The following is a 19,939-nucleotide window of genomic DNA, read 5'->3' on the forward strand; positions in this document are numbered from 1 at the left end:
TGAAGTGCGCTCAAGGCATCTATTGCCAGTGCAAAGTACTTGGCCTAATCTGTTCAGCAGCCATACTTCCCTTGACCTCAACTTTACATGTGTTTCTCTTCTTAGTTTTTCAAACATCTCTGCTCTTCTTTTTTGCTTACAAACCTCATGGTAAACCTAGCTAAAAGCAGATAGCAATAATAATGCAACAATTTGAATGCTAGGCCATCTTAAAATTTTCTCCATCAGATTAATTAGTCCTTCACCTGTAAACTCAGCCTCCCACAAGTCTCAGGATACAGGACACAGACAAAAGGCAAACAATTTCTTTGCCAGACCATAATGCAAATGACCCCTAGTCCTTGCTCCCATTTGAAACCTCCAGAGCACAGACCTTACTGTCTGCATTTCTATCAGCATATTGGTCTCCTGAGCACCCACCAGAATCTCCCATTAAGCTCGGCTCACAGAATGCTAGAGCTTCTCTAGCCCACTTCTCCACCCTCTTCTAATTCCTCAAACAAACCAGTTCCAAAGATTTCTGAACCATGTGGTCAGTTACACACAATAACAATGCCACTTCTGTGATACCAATTTTCTGTGTCAGTTAGCTTTTCTAATCTCTGTGACAAAACACCCGACATAAATAACTTAAGGGAAGATTTGCTTTGGCCAAGGTTTCAGAGGTTTCAGTACATAGTCCTTGGTTCTCTTGCTTCTAGACCTGTGGTAACGGTCTCATCAGACTGGTGAGAGCATGAGGAAGAGGCTTCTCACCTCATGACAAACAGGAAACAGAGAGAGAGGGGGACTTAAAGAAAAGATATGCCTTCAAGATATGTGCTAAGTCCTATTCAGTTAGAAAAGAAAATAAATGTTGGTCCTCTATATTCTTTGTGTATGTGTGTATGTTGACTATAGTTTGAAATCAAGGCTTTGTGTTCCCAAAGCAGGTGCTCTACCACTTGAACCACACCTCCAGTCTATTTTGTCCAGCTTTTTTTTTAAATGAGATTTCTCAAACTATTTGTCTGAGCTGGTCTTGAACCTCACTCCTCCCCATCGCAGCTTCCCAAGTAGCTAGGGTTACAGGTGTGAGCCACCATGCCCAGACAATGCTCTAAATTCTTTTGCCAACATTTTATTTAAAATAGTTTGGTCTCAGTTCTTTCCCTCATTAGTCCAAAATATCTTTTTTGTTGTTGTTCAACTCCATTTAGGTTCAAAATCTAATTTGATTCAGAAAAGGTATGAAGCAGTATATATTATCGCCCTGTTGTAATCTCGAAAGAGTTGATTAAATGTGGCTATTAGTTGCTGGATAGGACATCAGAATGATGGGGGAGAGACGGATGGAAGAAGAGAAGAAAGGATGGAGGAAGTGAGGAAGAAATGGCCTTGAGGCAATGCAGCTAAAATAACATATGTCACTAGGGGTACATACTCTGAAAAGGTCACTCTTTGGGGAGAGTGGAACATAGATAAGTGGGCAGGGCTTGGGAGAGCAGGACTGCAACCACTAAGGGGTCACATTGTTATTGGGTGGAGGGGGCTGAAACAACCAAAAGCTGGGGACACTCATATGGCCACGTTGTTTTCCACCAGGCTGGGTCTCAGGTAATCATAGGGTATGTCCAGGCTTTCATTTCGTACCTCAATTTCCTTATCCAGTTCAGCCAGCTCTTCCCTGAATTTCGTCAGCACAGCGGTGGACTCAGGGCTTGAAAAATACTTCTCTGTGTGCTGGCCCAGGGGCACCTGGCATGGAAAGGAAAAGGCAGCTTAAGGTCTATGATCCCAGTCAGTTTGGGGCACCACACCTCCCTCTTTGCCTCCTTCCTCGGGACCCCAGGCACCTAGCTCTCACCATAACACATTGGCGTCTGCCAAGGTGCCAGGAGATGGACATCTGGAGATGAGCCTGATTAGGGCTGGGCAGAGTAGCCATTAATGTCTCCATAGTTGCATCTTTGGTGGTCAGAGGGGGCAGTCGCATGGTGCAGGGTGCATTAGAGACCCAAAGAACCAATCCAGCTAGAAAGGCAGGAATCTAGAGTCAAGGTCTATTAATCATGAAAACCCTTTACCCCACCTGCTCACAGCCCCCTCCCCCACTCCAGGCCTCAAATTTCCAGTTGCCTCCCCCTGTTAAATACCTGGCCCAGATGGATGGAAGAGTGCTGCCCAGTGCAGGTAAAAATGCACATGGTGACAAACTGGCAAGCCTGGAACCGAGACTGCAGAGAGGTGGGAAACCCCATAAGAGGTGGGAACAGTTAGAACTGTGAAGCCAGCAGTGTAGCAAAGAGAGAGAGGAGGCACAGAGAGGAGAACAGAGGTGTGAGAAAGGGTGCCAGGCACTCTCAGGAACTTGTGGAAACCCACATGTGAGTGGGGGTGGAGGAAAGGAAGACCCTGCTGGAAGGGTCCCAATCAGTGGGGGGTGCTGCTGGCTCACAAAAGCCAAGGGGAGATGTTTAACAAGCTGGTTGACATTCCATTGGTAGCCACAGTGGGGATATTCACACCATGGAAATGGCCAGGTATTAAACATCTTTTTTTTTTGGCTTTCACTTGGTTTTAATTTCTTCCTTATACAACTGTGTGTATTTTTTAAATGAGACTTTATATAATTATAAAAAATAAAATTATTTTCATTTTTCACTGAAATGAAGAAGTAATATTATAATATTCATAATATTCTTTTTTTTTCATTTTTCTTTTATTATTCATATGTGCATACAAGGCTTGATTCATTTCTCCCCCCTGCCCCCACCCCCTCCCTTACCACCCACTCCGCCCCCTCCCGCTCCCCCACCCCAATACCCAGCAGAAACTATTTTGCTCTTATTTCTAATTTTGTTGTAGAGAGAGTATAAGCAATAATAGGAAGGAACAAGGGTTTTTGCTGGTTGAGATAAGGATAGCTATACAGGGCATTGACTCACGTTGATTTCCTGTGCGTGGGTGTTACCTTCTAAGTTAATTCTTTTTGATCTCACCTTTTCTCTAGTACCTGTTCCCCTTTTCCTATTGGCCTCAGTTGCTTTAAGGTATCTGCTTTAGTTTCTCTGCGTAAAGGGCAACAGATGCTAGCTAGTTTTTTAGGTGTCTTACCTATCCTCCCCTCCCTTGTGTGCTCTCGCTTTTATCATGTGCTCATAGTCCAATCCCCTTGTTGTGTTTGCCCTTGATCTAATGTCCACATATGAGGGAGAACATACGATTTTTGGTCTTTTGGGCCAGGCTAACCTCACTCAGAATGATGTTCTCCAATTCCATCCATTTACCAGCGAATGATAACATTTCGTTCTTCTTCATGGCTGCATAAAATTCCATTGTGTATAGATACCACATTTTCTTAATCCATTCGTCAGTGCTGGGGCATCTTGGCTGTTTCCATAACTCAGCTATTGTGAATAGTGCCGCAATAAACATGGATGTGCAGGTGCCTCTGGAGTAACAGTCTTTTGGGTATATCCCCAAGAGTGGTATTGCTGGATCAAATGGTAGATCGATGTCCAGCTTTTTAAGTAGCCTCCAAATTTTTTTCCAGAGTGGTTGTACTAGTCTACATTCCCACCAACAGTGTAAGAGGGTTCCTTTTTCCCCACATCCTCGCCAACACCTGTTGGTGGTGGTGTTGCTGATGATGGCTATTCTAACAGGGGTGAGGTGGAATCTTAGCGTGGTTTTAATTTGCATTTCCTTTATTGCTAGAGATGGTGAGCATTTTTTCATGTGTTTTCTGGCCATTTGAATTTCTTCTTTTGAGAAAGTTCTGTTTAGTTCACGTGCCCATTTCTTTATTGGTTCATTAGTTTTGGGAGAATTTAGTTTTTTAAGTTCCCTGTATATTCTGGTTATCAGTCCTTTGTCTGATGTATAATTGGCAAATATTTTCTCCCACTCTGTGGGTGTTCTCTTCAGTTTAGAGACCATTTCTTTTGATGAACAGAAGCTTTTTAGTTTTATGAGGTCCCATTTATCTATGCTATCTCTTAGTTGCTGTGCTGCTGGGGTTTCATTGAGAAAGTTCTTACCTATACCTACTAACTCCAGAGTATTTCCTACTCTTTCTTGTATCAACTTAAGAGTTTAGGGTCTGATGTTAAGATCCTTGATCCATTTTGAGTTAATCTTGGTATAGGGTGATATACATGGATCTAGTTTCAGTTTTTTGCAGACTGCTAACCAGTTTTCCCAGCAGTTTTTGTTGAAGAAGCTGCTATTTCTCCATAGTATATTTTTAGCTCCTTTGTCAAAGATAAGTTGCTTATAGTTGTGTGGCTTCATATCTGGATCCTCTATTCTGTTCCACTGGTCTTCATGTCTGTTTTTGTGCCAGTACCATGCTGTTTTTATTGTTATTGCTTTGTAATATAGTTTGAAGTGAGGTATTGTGATACCTCCTGCATTGTTCTTTTGACTGAGTATTGCCTTGGCTATTCGTGGCCTCTTGTGTTTCCATATAAATTTCACAGTAGATTTTTCAATCTCTTTAATGAATGTCATTGGAATTTTGATGGGAATTGCATTAAACATGTAGATTACTTTGGGGAGTATCGACATTTTTACTATGTTGATTCTACCAATCCATGAGCATGGGAGATCTCTCCACTTTCTATAGTCTTCCTCAATCTCTTTCTTCAGAAGTGTATAGTTTTCCTTGTAGAGGTCTTTCACATCTTTTGTTAGGTTTACACCTAGGTATTTGATTTTGTTTGAGGCTATTGTAAATGGAATTGTTTTCATACATTCTTTTTCCGTTTGCTCATTGTTAGTGTATAGAAATGATAATGATTTTTCTATGTTGATTTTATATCCTGCTACCTTGCTATAGCTATTGATGATGTCTAGAAGCTACTGAGTAGAGTTTTTTGGGTCTTTAAGGTATAGGATTATGTCGTCTGCAAATAGGGATATTTTGACTGTTTGTATTCCTTTTATTCCTTCTTCTTGCCTAATTGCTCTGGCTAGGAATTCCAGTACTATGTTGAATAGGAGTGGAGATAGTGGGCATCCTTGTCTGGTTCCTGATTTTAGAGGGAATGGTTTTAATTTTTCCCCATTAAGTATAATGCTGGCTGTAGGTTTGTCATATATAGCTTTTATAATGTTGAGGAACTTTCCTTCTATTCCTAACTTTCTTAGAGCTTTTATCATGAAATGATGTTGGATCTTATCAAAGGCTTTTTCTGCATCTATTGAGATGATCAAGTGGTTTTTGTCTTTGCTTCTGTTAATTTGGTTTATTACGTTTATTGATTTTCGTATGTTGAACCACCCCTGCATCCCTGGGATGAAGCCTACCTGGTCGTGGTGAATAATCTTTTTGATGTGTTGCTGAATTCGGTTTGCCATTATTTTGTTGAGGATTTTTGCATCAATGTTCATTAAGGAGATTGGCCTATAGTTCTCCTTTTTGGAGGTGTCTTTGCCTGGTTTTGGGATAAGTGTAATACTGGCTTCATAAAATGTGTTTGGCAGTTTTCCTTCCCTTTCTATTTCGTGGAACAGTTTAAGGAGGGTTGGTATCAGTTCTTCTTTAAAGGTCTGATAGAATTCAGCAGAGAATCCATCAGGTCCTGGACTTTTCTTTTTGGGGAGACTCTTGATTGCTGCTTCAATTTCATTTTGTGTTATAGGTCTATTCAGGTGATTAATTTCCTCTTGGTTCAGTTTTGGATGATCATATGTATCTAGAAATCTGTCCATTTCTTTTAGATTTTCAAATTTATTTGAATATAGTTTCTCGAAGTAGTCTCTGATGATTTCCTGGATTTCCATGGTGTTTGTTGTTATCTCCCCTTTTGCATTCCTAATTCTACTAATTTGGGTTTTTCTCTCCTCATTTTAGTCAGGTTTGCCAGGGGTCTATCGATCTTGTTTATTTTTTCAAAGAACCAACTTTTTGTTTCATTAATTCTTTGTATGGTTTTTTTTTGGTTTCTATTTCATTGATTTCAGCTCTTATTTTTATTATTTCTCTCCTTCTATTTGTTTTGGGATTTGCTTGTTCTTGTTTTTCTAGGAGTTTGAGATGTATCATTAGGTCATTGATTTGGGATCTTTCAATCTTTTTAATATATGCACTCATGGCTATAAACTTTCCTCTCAAGACTGCCTTAGCTGTGTCCCATAGGTTCCAGTAGGTTGTGTTTTCATTTTCATTGACTTCCAGGAACTTTTTAATTTCCTCTTTTATTGCATCAATGATCCATTCTTCATTAAGTACTGAGTTATTTAGTTTCCAGCTATTTGCATGTTTTTTGTCTTTACTTTGTTGTTGAGTTCTACTTTTACTGCATTGTGGTCAGATAGTATGCACGGTATTATTTCTATTTTCTTATCTTTGCTGAGGCTTGCTTTGTGCCCTAGGATATAATCTATTTTGGAGAAGGTTCCATGGGCTGCTGAGAAGAATGTATATTGTGTAGAGGTTGGATGAAATGTTCTGTAGACATCTACTAGGTCCACTTGATCTATTGCATATTTTAGATCTTGGATTTCTTTATTGAGTTTTTGTTTGGATGACCTATCTATTGATGATAATGGAGTGTTAAACTCTCCCACAACCACTGTGTTGGCGTTTATATATGCTTTTAGGTTTTTCAGGGTATGTTTGATGAAATTGGGTGCGTTGACATTGGGTGTGTACAGATTGATGATTATTATTTCCTTTTGGTCTATTTCCCCTTTTATTAGTATGGAATGTCCTTCTTTATCTCGTTTGATCAATGTAGGTTTGAAGTCTACTTTGTCAGAGATAAGTATTGCTACTCCTGCTTGTTTTCGGGGGCCATTGGCTTGGTAAATCTTCTTCCAGCCTTTCATCCTAAGCATATGCTTATTTCTGTCGGTGAGATGAGTCTCCTGTAAGCAACAAATTGTTGGATCTTCTTTTTTAATCCATTTTGTCAAACGGTGTCTTTTGATGGGTGAATTGAGTCCATTAACATTAAGCGTTAGTACTGATAGGTATGTGGTGATTCCTGCCATTTAGTTGCCTTAGTTGTTTGAAGGTTTGATTGTGTGTACCTAACTTGATGTTACTCTCTACTGTCTTGCTTTTTTTTATCCTGTGGTTTGGTTGCTGCCTGCCTTTTCATGGTTAAGTTGGGTGTCACTTTCTGTGTGCAGGATCCCTTGCAGAATCTTTTGTAATGGTGGCTTTGTGGTCACATATTGTTTTAGTTTCTGCTTATCATGGAAGACTTTTATTGCTCCATCTATTTTGAATGATAGCTTTGCTGGGTAGAGTATCCTGGGGTTGAAGTTATTTTCATTCAGTGCCCGGAAGATCTCACCCCACGCTCTTCTTGCTTTTAATGTTTCTGTTGAGAAGTCTGCTGTGATTTTGATGGGTTTACCTATGTATGTTACTTGTTTTTTCTCTCTTACAGCCTTCAATATTCTTTCCTTAGTTTCTGAACTTGTTGTTTTAATGATGATATGTCGTGTAGTAGTTCTATTTTGATCTGGTCTGTTTGGTGTCCTGGAGGCCTCTTGCACTTGTATGGGAATATCTTTCTCTAGATTTGAGAAATTTTCCGTTATTGTTTTGTTGAATATATTACGCATTCCCTTCACTTGCACCTCTTCTCCTCCTTCGATGCCCATGATTCTCAAGTTTGGTCTTTTGATGGAGTCAGTGAGTTCTTGCATTTTCTTTTCACAGGTCTTGAGTTGTTTAATTAATAGTTCTTCGGTTTTTCCTTTAATTACCATTTCATCTTCAAGTTCTGAGATTCTGTCTTCTGTTTGTTCTATTCTGCTGGATTGGCCTTCCGTTTTGTTTTGCAGTTCTGTTTCATTCTTTTTTCTGAGGTTTTCCATATCCTGGCAGTTTTCTTCTTTATTGTTGTCTATTTTTGTCCTGAGTTCATTTATCCATTTATTCATTGTGTTCTCTCTTTCACTTTGGTGTTTATTCAGTGCTTCTATGGTTTCCTTTATTTCTTCTTTTGCTTTTTCAAATTCTCTATTTTTATTGTCTTGGAATTTCTTGAGTGTCTCCTGTACATTTTGGTTGACCCTATCCAGTATCATCTCTATAAAATTCTCATTGAGTACTTGTAGTATGTCTTCTTTTAAATTATTCTTATGGGCTTCATTGGGTCCTTTGGCATAGTTTATCTTCATTTTGTTGGAGTCTGGATCTGAGTTTCTGTTCTCTTCATTCCCCTCTGGTTCCTGTACTAATTTTTTGCTGTGGGGAAACTGGTTTCCCTGTTTTTTCTGTCTTCCCGTCATTGTCCTTGGTGTTGTTACTGTCCCTGTACTGTGTGTAATTAAGTATTTTCTAGCTTGTAATAATAACAATGGTAATATTTAGAATGGAAGAGTGAGCTGAGATGGAAAGCAAGAAGTTAAAGAAAAGGGGAAAACAAATATACAGACAAGAGGGAGAAAGCAGAACAAGGTATCAGACAAGAGAGTTTCAAAGGTATAAACAGGGAACGTTAGTGTACTAATCGACAGTAAGCTGAACAGACATTAGAGAGACAGAGAGAGGATTGAAAATCAAAGATAAAAAAATAAAAAATAAGTAAATGAAAGTAATATCTATATATAAAAATGAATTAAAATAAAATGGAAAATAGAAAATTAAAAAAAAAAAAAACTTCCAAGTTTATATGTAATGCAGTTTCAGTCTTAATAATTTGGGTGTCCGTCTCAATCTCCAGTCCTGGAGTTGGTGCCTCAGATGTTGTTCTGTAGTTGTCTCATCAAAGGGGATGCATAAAGTAGAACAAAACTACACACACACACACACACACACAGCCCCACCAAGTGTCCCCAGTTCAAATGCAATACAGTTTCAGTAAGCTTTTCGGCTTGCAGGTGTAATTCGGTTGTTCTCTCATCAAAAGTAGGGAGAAAAAGAAGAAAAAGCGTCTGGAGACAGTTCTGAGAGTGGTATCTGCAACTGTGGCTTGCCTGCCTGCTGCTCTCAGCCTGTAGCTGGCGGGGCGTTATTTATGCAGATCTCTGGGGTGAGCTAGCACTCACCTGGTCCCACAGGCATTATTTGCTCAGAGTTTTCCTGTGCAGGAGCCTCTGCTACAGGCTTTCCCCTTTCCAAGCACTGGGAAAGGTGACACTGCCCCCACGTTGTCAGGCCTGCGTGTTTATTTACAGTTCATGTGGGAGGTGGGTCTTCCCCCCTCTCCTCTGAAGTTTTCCTCCCACTGCCACTTTCACAAGCTTTCCTGCTCCTGCTTACTGGGCGGTGCTGCTGCTCCTGCCGGCCGCCATGTTTGTTTACAGTTCACGTGGGAAGTGGGTCTTCCCTCCTCTCACAAGCTTCCCTGCTCCTGGTGCTGGGCGCGTGCCCCGCTCCCGCCAGAGGCTCTCCGGCCCGCCTGGCTTGTTTATTTACAGTCCCGGGAAGGATTCCCTTCCCCCAATCTTCAGTGCTCAGGGCGCCCCACCCTCTTTCCAGCGTGTCTTAACTGTTCTTATTGCTTATTACTCAGTTTCTCTTTTTTTTTTTCCCGGGTGGAGGTCAGTCTGTCCAGGGGTCTATGCTGCTCTGGCCCAGGCTTGTCTGTGGGGCTACCGCGGTACCGTGAAGCTCACCTGGTCCGCGTCTTCCCAAGCCGTATGGGCGCCGGCCACTGGCGGCCCCGGGGGCCCTCCTCGTTTCTCTGTTTAATGTGAAGTGGAGATTCTCTGCATCGACTGGAGATGTGGAGAGGTCAAAGTTATGCCTTTTCTCGGTGATTATGCCTGCAAAGTGTGTCTCCAGCGTCTCTCCAAGATTTCACTATAGGAGGGTCGCTTTCTGCTTCCTACCTCTAGCCGCCATCTTGGAATTACAGCCTACACCTTGAACCACTTCACCAGCCCTTGGTATTAAACATTTATGAGCAATGCTCCAACTTTGGCTAAGAAGGGCTTTGGAAGTTCTCTTAGGGTCTGGAAATGCCTCTGGAAAATTCCATAGAAGTAGAGAGGATTTGAGGGAGGACTCTTTATAACTTCTGTCTTAATTATCACGGCAGGAACTCTTATTACCTCAGTCCTGGGCACCTCGCAACCCTGTCTCAGTGATCTCTTGACACCAGTTCTGCAGTTCATGGTCATCTCTCACAGCAGCATCCGCCTTATAGTAGAGATTCAGAATTCCCTCCACATACCTGCCAGGCAATGGTCAGGCCAAGTTAGCTGAAGCCCTTTGCTCCTTACTCACATGGCCAGGGCAGGGTGTCCAGCCCCCAACCAAGACACAGACCTCCTATTCTCCTAGCCCTCTTTCCACCCTTTTCCCCACCCACACCTGCCCTGTGTTCCTGTTTCCCTCACCTATGGATGATTTCCCGCAGTCATAGAGCATCTTGAGCATAGAAGGAAGATTTGACACCCAGGAGTACCCGCTCAGCCAAGTCATCAGGGGGACAGAAAGAGCTATAGGTGAGAAAGGCTCCAGCTCGCTTGATCAGCTCCACATGGCCTCCCTGACCTGTGCTCACCACCTAAGGAACAATGATGGACAGAGTTAAGCAAATCAGTTGCCCTAAATCCAGAGCCAGAAGGGAGAAGAAAAGAAATTCGACATCTCCCCTTTCTGTCCCCATACCTGGTCGAAAACACCACAGTCAGAGATCAACCCATTCCTGGCCCAGACATTAATTTCCATGGTCGCAGGTGAGGAACTACAAGTTACCGGGAGAAGAACAGAGGAGGGTGAAGTCAGAAGAGATCTATGGCAGGTCCCTGCCGAAAAGAGGGCTGAAAGGAGGAAACACTCAAGTTTCCAAGAAAAGCACAGTCTTGAGGCTCAGGGGCCTCAACACCAAGTTTGCTGCTGGTTTGCATTGCTAAATTCTTGACACAGATTGCTAACTTCATGCTTTACGATACTTGAAAAAAAAATTCTCCTTTTCATATTTTTGGCAGTACTGGGACTTGAACTCAGGGCTCCACACTTGCTAGGCAGGCATTCTACCACTTGAGCCACCCCACCAGCCCATTTTGTGATGAGTTTTTTCAAGATAGGGTCTTGTGAACTACTCTGCCCAGGGCTGCTTCAAACCACAATCCTCCTGATCTCTACCTCCCAAGTAGCTGGGAGTACAGGCGTGAGTCACTGGTGCCCGGCTCTTTCCATATTCTTCTCATAAGTCTACACCAATGTTCCTCTGCCATTAACACCTGACTAAGTAGCCTTTTGAGAAAATTTTTTCTGTTCTCATCCCCTCCCATGAAATGGTAATGCAACATACATACTGTATACCTATTTATGTACTGTATCATATCTATGCTTTAAACAGAAAAATAATACTTTTTGAGCCGGTCATTTTGATATACGCTCATAATACCGGCACTCAGGAAGCTGAAACAGGAAGCTCTCAAGTTTGAGGCCGGCCTGGCCTACATAAAAAAAAAAGAAAGAAAGAAGTCAAAAGAAAAAAGAATTGTTTTGCACACAGTCCCAGTGGGATGCCCCTTTGAAAATGCAGTCTAACCTCTGCCTGTCTCCAGAACCTCATCTCCTCCCTCTCCCCTTTGTCCATCAAATCCAGCTTCTTTCTGTTCTTCAGATAAGCCAAGCACATCCCAATGTAAAGGTCTTTGCCCTGCCTGCTCCACCAGCACAGAACACTGGGCTCCTTGACCATCTTACTGGATGGCTCCTCTGAGTCTCTTTCTCCAGGTGATTTCTTCAAATGAGTCTTCTCTGATCACGTAACCTAAACTCACCATCACATTACCTTGCTCTGGTTCTCTGCATCGTACTTGTCACAACCAATAGGTGCAATACAGTCTGTCTTTTGCCCTTACTGGAGATGAAAACCCCAAAAGATCGGGGCTCTGCCTACTGCAAAGTTATCACTTACATCTAGAATGGTTTTGATACGTGGAGGTTCTTTTTTAATGAGTGAACACTTTGCCCTGATTGGCTGTAATCAAACAGGCTGTTCTTTTGGCCTGATCCCTTCTCACTAGCATATGTTAACATTTTGGAACTCTTCAAAGACTGCTGAAAAGAGTCTTGTGTTATTTGCATAGTTCTCTCTGATTAGATGGGCTCTTTAGTCATTTGCATGTACTGTCTGAGTATCTGCTTTATATATAAAGAGTAGGACGTTTTATTCCTTTCCTCAGGAATCATTTTCATCCCCTTGGGAGGTAATGTCACTCATTGAAATTGCAGGGCAGGAGCTAGAGGTGTAGCTCAAGCGGTAGAGCACCTGTCTGGCAAGTGCGAAGGCCTGAGTTTAAATCCCAGTACCACCAAAAAAATTATTTTAAAAAAAGAAAGTGAAGGGCAAGCTAGCTCACACTTTCTTGCTCTCTTGTCTCCCATTGATGGGTTCTCCCGAAACCATCTCTCCTAAGAGGCCACGGAGGGGAGACTGTCATGCTGTGGGAAGAGAAGTAGCAGGAGACAAGGGAATAAGGTGGTACCTTATAGACTGGATGTACAGATGGAAGACACCTCTTGGTGGCCACAGCAAGGACCTCAGCCATCAAGTGTCCTCTCAGAAGATGAGACTACAGCTCGTGGAGCTGAAAGTCAGCACTGCGGACCCAGCATTTGGCCAGGAGCCAGACTATTGGGGGTCTGTGGGCAGGAAAATTGGTGGGGGGGATGGCTCCGATTCTTGGCAGTTCAAGCTGGAGCAGAGACAAGAGCAGGAAGAAAGAGTTGGAAAAGGGATTGAGTGCTAGAGGCACAGCAATTACCCCTGTCTTATACCTGTAACCTCTCGCTTCTTTCAGCTTTGCCCGGCTTTCTCTATCTTACTGCAGCTCCTGGCTCCAGCTGTCATTTCTCCCCCTCCTCCTCCTATGCATTCACAGCAGGCCTTGGGCTAGCTCCATGCAGGCCTCAATGTCTTCAATCTTCTGAGGAACTGCACTTCTACCAACTTCTCCAGCCTCTGCTTCCCCTGCCAGTCCCATCAATGTTGGCAAGATCCAATCCCCCACTTCCTTCATCCCACACTCCTGTGCAAAAATCTCAGCCTTTATCTTCTACTGGACCTCTGCACAAAGGACTGAGTTTCCAGTTCTCAGCTGCCTGTAAGACGATTTACATTTCTTCCCATTAACTCAAAACTGTCAAGCCAGACCCTACCTGGGCATCTTTTCCTTCTTATTTGCTCAATGTGTGAAGATGTCTTGCCCGACTCTCCTTTTTCCTCTCTCCTTGAACACAGGCCAGTAGAATTCCCCTCTAGACTCATCCATCTTTTTCTCCATCCCAACAATTACTCCTGCATGGGAGCCCATCACCTCCAAGCTTTAGCATACAACCCTAGTCCCAACATTCAGTTTCTCCTTTCTTTAATGCATCCTAAACACATTTGTCTGTCTAAGGTGGCTACAGCATCTTTCACCACAGCCTTCCCTATGCTCCTACTTAGCTTACCTAACACTGGCTCAACTCATCTTACATTATTCCTTCATACCCAGTCTAAGAATCTACTGACTTCTCTCCCCAGCCTCTCTGCCCAAGCCATCTCTCTCTGGGAATAGGTTCTTCCTTCCCTCCTGCTTGTCTAAGTCCTGCTGCTCCTCCAAGGGTCCCTCCCACATTGTCTCTGTCCTCAGCACTAGCATTTTCACAAACTTGCCCAGTCTATCTCTCTGGTGAGGCTGCAAAATCCCTGAAAATCAAAGACTTTGCCCATTTCCTCCTTGAATGCCTCCCCCAATGCACGATGCCTTTGCAGAGAGTAGGTGCTCAATGAACTTGGATGGGAGTGGGGACTGACTGAGAAGGTCAACCACTGTGGAACAGAAATCCTAGGACCTCTCACCTGGATGGCCATGGGTAGAAGGTGCCCATCAGATTGCAGTTTCAGCATGACCAGAGGGGCAGCCAGGTACTGCTGCCTAAAAAGGATGACATTGGCCTTGATCCCATCCAGCAGGGAGAAGTCAGCTTCAAACAGTGTGCCTCCCTAAAGAGGAAGAAGGAAAAAGCTTATGTCAGCATAAGGCATCTTCCCACCTGATTCTCCAAAGGGAGAAGGGAGAAAAGGAACTAACTTGTCTCCATCACCTACTTTATACTAGGTAGTGGATTACATGCTCAGAAGGTTCTTATACACTCTATTTGAATTGGCCCCAGTTTCCAGAAGAGGAAACAGATGGTCAGAGAGCTTGGAGTATCTTGCCTAAGGATATATAGCTTACAATAGCAGAGCTGGGATTCAAATCCTAGTCTGCCCAATTCTATAATCCCTTAAATTTTTTCTATTAAGGTCACAGGTTGATTCCTGATTAACAATACCACTCTTCTGACCCTTATTCTCTTATTCCACACCCTTCCTGAATCCATGGCACCAAGACCCAGTCACATTTCCTCATTTTTATTGTGTCTCTATCAAGCATCCCACCACAGACAACCACACACACACATAAACACACACACACACACACACACAATATGCTGTGTTCACGTGGGGCAGAAAATCATGGGGGCTATATTTCTGAATAGGATTTCTCCTGTAGAAATATTTCTTGCTAACCAGCAGCAAACTGGGCCCACGGGGACACTACAGTTGACACTAACACCACCTCCATTTCACTTTTGGGTTCCAACATCCATACCTGGAGCTCCTTTTCCAGCTGGGCCTGCAGCTCCTCCATCCCTGGAGGGAACACTAGGTGAGCAGGGAGGCAAGCAGAGTGTCTCAGTAGCATGGGGTTGGCGCCATTCAGAAACTGGTACCCAAAAAATGGGTCCTCCTTCCAGGAGTCCCAAACCCTCTCTGGGGATGGCAGTTGACTGTGCTATTGGATCTGAGTTCCTGGTCCCTCCAATCCCCAACAAACCATCCCCACTTGACCCCATCCTGCCAGAGAGACCCAAGCTTCAGTCTCCCAAACCTGGTTCTTCCAATTTCCCTGCATTGGGTAGGAATTGAGGTTAGGGAGGGAGGTAAGGGTCCTTGGAGAAGTATTAGGGAGTGGAAACTGACCAGCCAGCTTGCTGTGGCCACACTTGAAAATGCACTTGAAGTCATCAGGATCATTCCATCAACTCATAATATTTATAGGTATTTTCACAGCAAAGTTTGCCAGCCTCTGGAAAAAAATGAAACAAGAGATTGACACTTATTCTTGCGATCTAACATCACAACCACCAGCAACTCCCTTGGACTGGTCAAAACCACTACAGTCCACAGGTCCAATGGCTTCCACAAGACTAGGAATCCCCCATCTACCCTTCCCTCTACCCAGTTCTCACCCCACAATCAATGAAGTGTCGAAGTTAATTTGCTTGTCCTCCAGAAATCGCTCATCTACAGGGAGGTCAGATAAATTGGACCCAGCTACATTCAGGATTAAGCCATCCTTCCAATTACCCCACCAGGAGAGGGGGGAGAAATGAAATCAGGCATTTGTGTCCACAAAGGACCAACAGTTCTATGTAGGGTCACCTTGGGGCAGGGGAGGAGGACTAACCAGTATAGCTTCTTTCTCTCCTTCAGCTCCTCTTCCCTGTGTTTCTTGAACAATCCTTGAGTGTCCTCAACCACCGTGCATCCTGGAAGTGTGGAGGATGACATGGTGGGACTCCTGCCGATGGCCTCTTCCCTGTCCTTGCCAGGTGTGCCTCCTCAGCCAGTCCTTCTGGCTGGCCCTGTCCCTGCCTCCAGGACACCTGTGCCAGCTCTGGCAATCCTCTTTTTTGGAGGAAGGGAAAGGGCTAGGGAAGTGCATTGTTTATTATTGTTGGTGTTACCTTATATTTGCCTTTTATTTCCTGGAATGAACGGACTCAGAAAGATCAAAGTGCAAATTCCAAGCAGCTATTTTATTGGCTGCTGTTATAATCCTAAATCAATGGTAGAGTTTACTATAAATAAATACAATCTCTTTGACTTCAAGTTCCTTAGAAGTAACTTGATGCTTAAAAATAGTTTTCACACTGCTGGGTGCCAGTAACTCACACCTGTAATCCTAGCTATTTGGGAGTCTGAAATCAGGAGGATTACAATTTGGGGCCAGCCCTGGCAAATAGTTTGTGACTCCTCATCTCCAAAATAATTTGAGGTGTGGCTCAAGTGGCAGAGCACCTGCTTTGCAAGCTCAAAGCCCTAAGTTCAAACCGCAGGCCCATCCAAAAAAAAAATAGTTTCATACTAAAGAAAAAGAAAAAGGAGAAAGGATTAGCCTAACCAACCTCTCTGAAGAAACAGCCAGGGCAACAGGACAACTTACAGGGACAGTTCCTAATATGTTTCTGCAAGTTACAGGATGTGGTTTTTTCAGATTTGATATGCCACAGGAAAGGCACCGATAGCAGTTGTGTTTCTGCAATTTACTACAGCAGCCCTCTTCTTTGACAACTCCCAAAGACTCCCTGCCCTCAAGGTCCTGACTGTATGCTCTGCACCTGCTTCCTCATACCAACACCCCTGAGCTTCTCTTTAGGCTACACACACTCGTGCACACGCACACACCCTCGCACACACGCATGCACACACACGCCTCCACTCACCAGTGCCTTCAGGAAGGCTCAGGATGCCTTTGCCCTGCACCCAGCAGTAACAAGGGAACCTGTACTCGGCCCCTCCATTCCCAGGGCCCTGCACAGAGATCCAGTTGCAGAACCAGGCATCATCCTGAAGTGCCATTTTTGCAGTTTGACAAACAGCAGTGGCCCAAGGTACTCTGACACATCCACCGTGAATTCCTCCACCTGTAGGCGACAGAAGTCTCAGTATGGGTGGTGCCTTCTGGGAAGGATACTCTGGCTGAGTCCTGCTCGCACTTGGACATCAAAAAGTAGCAAGAAGGAAGCCAGAAAGAGAAAAGGAGCACACATGGGGCATGACCCCACTCTGGGTCCTCAAATACCTTAACCCTGACTGAGAGGGAAGGAATGAGAAGATGGAAGGGAGCATTCCTTCCTTCATTTTTTCCTCGCTATATTCATTATGCCAAGCTCCCAGCCAGGCACTAGGAACCCTGCACCAGGGCACCAGCCAACACAGAGTTGAGCTGGGAAACACTATATTGGCCACTGTGTTGCCCACCTAGGCTGAGGGCCAACAGAGACCTCATCCCTGGAGCAGGCTTCTGGAAGGACTTTCCGTTCATTCAAGCAGAGACTAGAGGAGAGAGTAAGAAAAGGGCATGCCAGGCAGAGGCCATGGAGAGAGCAGTGGTCAGAGAAGGGAGCAGCCACATAGAGCTGGAAACCAGAGGTCAGGTCTGGGGAGACAACACGATGGGGTCCTGAGAGTCACAGAAGTCAAACCAAGGGCTTTGGATTTGGTGTTGAGAAGGAGTAGGAACCATTCAAATGTTTTATTCAGGCACAATATTCAGAGGGTAGGAATGTACTGGGGAGAAATCGCAGGGCTTCAGAAGGGTCTGGAGCAGAGGTAGCGACCCAGTTAAGAAGGTCAAGGGGACGTGGGAGGTGGGGAGACAAACACCAGAGAAGTTCAGGAAACAGAACTGACTGAGCTCGCTCCATTCTTGGTCAGATGGAAGTGAGGAGAGGGAGGGGGCGCCAGTGACCCCAGGGGAAGACAAAAGAGGCCTGGGAGGAGGCAAGAGGGGAGCCCCCGGTTCCCACATGCGCCTTCGAAGCGTCCAAGTGTCCGTGGCACAAGCATCAGGACCTGCGGATCGGGGAGAGGATGGGAATTTGGGAGTCAGCAGCAGCAGGAAAAAAAGAGAAAAAAAAATATATCAGGACAGGAAAGAACACCGGGTAGATGTGAGCAGAAAGACGTGGGTCCAGGAATTGAGAGTTCTCAGTTCCTTCCCTCCTCCCTCCTTCCCTAATCTTACTGCCCACTCCAGGTGACAAAGCCCCCAAGCGTCTGTAAAGGAGATTGGAAATAGCAACTCTTAAAAATAGAGGAATCGGGACAGGCGGCCGCTGCAAGGACCGCTGAGATTGGAGACTCTGTGGAATGAGGGCGCACGGGAATATTCCCTAAATTCCACGGCGGCAGGAAGTTAGTGAGCGCTTACTGTATGCCACCAACTGCCCTCAAGCGCTTTACCGTGCAGTCACCGTGCGCTCTCAGCTGGGAATGAGGGGCCAGACGCCTGCTGGGCACGTCTCCTCCCCGGAATTTGATGGCTGGACAGCAGGGACGCCGCACAACGCACCCGGCTCCCCTTAGCTCACCTTGTCCCGGGAGGGTCGTAGCAGCGCCCCGAGCGCCGCCTCCCCATGCTGGCCGACCAGCCACAGCTGCACCAGATTGTTGGAGCCCGCGTACAAGGAAACCCCGGTGGAGACCGGATGCGGTAGACACCCATCTCGCTCAAAGACCTTTTCACGCCTCTGACAGTGAGGAGTTGTGGACAAGCTAAATGGAGAGCCCGAGACCCCGCCCTCTTGTGGGTGTCGGGGGTTTTGATGGCACAGTACCAATACTGCCTTGCAATGCTCAGGGGCCCCAGCTCCTGGATCTTGGCTCAGCCCCACCCTAGAAAGGCGGAGCCCTGGCGGAGGCAGAACTGACAACCATTATGGTGGGAGAGGACAGAAGGAGGAACCAGATTAGGATTTGGGCAGAAAACAAGCAAAAAAGCAATCAACATATAGCCCAGCAAAACCAGATCGAGTGAGAAGAGTGCGCTCCTGGGACTGACTCTGGAGCAAGTGAGATGACTGGGAAGTCCCCAGCCCCATTTCACACACACACACACACACACACACGTTGTTGGTTCATCCATGTCAAAGGACAAGATAAGGTTGCGAAGTGTGCGAGGAGACACCATCTTCTGCACCATTTGAAGAAGGTACATTTGGGCCACCAAATTAATTCGACCAACTTTGCACACTTTGCCTGCCCTATGTCAGGCATTTGGCTCATTCCTTTGGCTCCTAAAAGCATCTACTTTCCTGTTGCCTGCAGGACAAAAGCCCAAACTTCTTGGCCTTCAAAGCCCTTGCTAACCAGACCTACCCCCTTTCCCCCCATTCCACCGCATCCCTTCCTCATCTCCCATGGCTTCGTTTGGCGCTAGAGCCATTTGTTCCCCAGAACCCACCATGCTGTTCACTGGAAGAACTTGTCTCCAGAAAATTCACTCATCCTTCTGAATCCTGATTAAACTCCAGTTTTTCAGTGACGTCTAACTTGGCGATGCCATCCTTCTCACCTCACCAAGCTAATCAGCTTTCTTCTCTACCACTAAGTATGGTATGTACAATCCTTCCATTAGTGCACACTGAATACTGCATTTTGATAATTTCCATGTCTGTATGCACCACTAACATGAGTTCCTCCAAGGTGTGGGGGGGGGGGTCACATTCCTCACAGGATTTACTCAATTGTGTTTCCCCTGGATTTAACACAGTGCCAGGGCTTGTGGGTGTCAAGGAGTGTTCACTGAAAAATCAATTATAAATAAATCCTTTCTTCTGGGAACACAGAGTAAGCAAAAAACTGCCAGTCAATGTAAATAATAAGAGAATAAAAGGGCTAGAGAGGTGGCTACAATGTAGAGCACCTGCCTAGCAAGCACAAGGACCTGAGTTCAATCCCCAGTACTGCCAAAAAAATTAAGAACAAGAAAATGAACTCTGATGTTACCATGGCATAAAGTATTATAAGCAAGGTAAAACAAATGAAGTCAGTGGAAATATGTAGGTGACTCATACTTTTAGCAAGGACATTCATGTGATTCAGAATTTAGAAGGAATTGACTATCTTCTCCCTGTCTCCGGCCCCAAACCTCCATCCCCAGATATCACCCTTACCAGTCTTTTCTGTGCACATTTCCAAGAAAGTATATGCCTATCATGTTGTCCTTTCCCTGCACGTGGTGACATAATTTATACACTCGCTGTTCCATACCTTGTTTACTCTAGATTACAACATAAATCAGGAAATCACTTCGTATCAGTACATAAAGACCCCCCTTGTTATTTGCGAAGATTACTATTGTTTTCGTGTACCATAATATCACTCTACCAGACCCTTACAAGCAGACATTAGGATTATTAGCAACCTTTTGT

General features: G+C 44.6%; 1 protein-coding gene across 1 annotated transcript; it reads right to left on the bottom strand.

Annotated features, from left to right (window-relative positions):
- Nucleotides 1-1,539: 1,539 nt before the first annotated feature.
- On the bottom strand, nucleotides 1,540-18,231 carry LOC109697448 (polyunsaturated fatty acid lipoxygenase ALOX15). Its single transcript, XM_074044768.1, is given in 17 exon segments — nucleotides 1,540-1,737; nucleotides 1,847-2,001; nucleotides 2,004-2,013; nucleotides 2,136-2,241; nucleotides 10,008-10,124; nucleotides 10,291-10,460; nucleotides 10,565-10,732; nucleotides 12,271-12,606; nucleotides 13,755-13,898; nucleotides 14,551-14,711; nucleotides 14,922-15,025; nucleotides 15,191-15,316; nucleotides 15,412-15,490; nucleotides 16,448-16,576; nucleotides 16,579-16,648; nucleotides 18,098-18,210; nucleotides 18,213-18,231. Coding segments are annotated over 17 exon segments (2,187 nt in total). The 3' UTR covers nucleotides 1,540-1,557.
- Nucleotides 18,232-19,939: the final 1,708 nt, after the last annotated feature.

Source organism: Castor canadensis, chromosome 11, assembly GCF_047511655.1.
Source record: "Castor canadensis chromosome 11, mCasCan1.hap1v2, whole genome shotgun sequence".
In the NCBI taxonomy this organism is placed as follows: domain Eukaryota; kingdom Metazoa; phylum Chordata; class Mammalia; order Rodentia; family Castoridae; genus Castor; species Castor canadensis.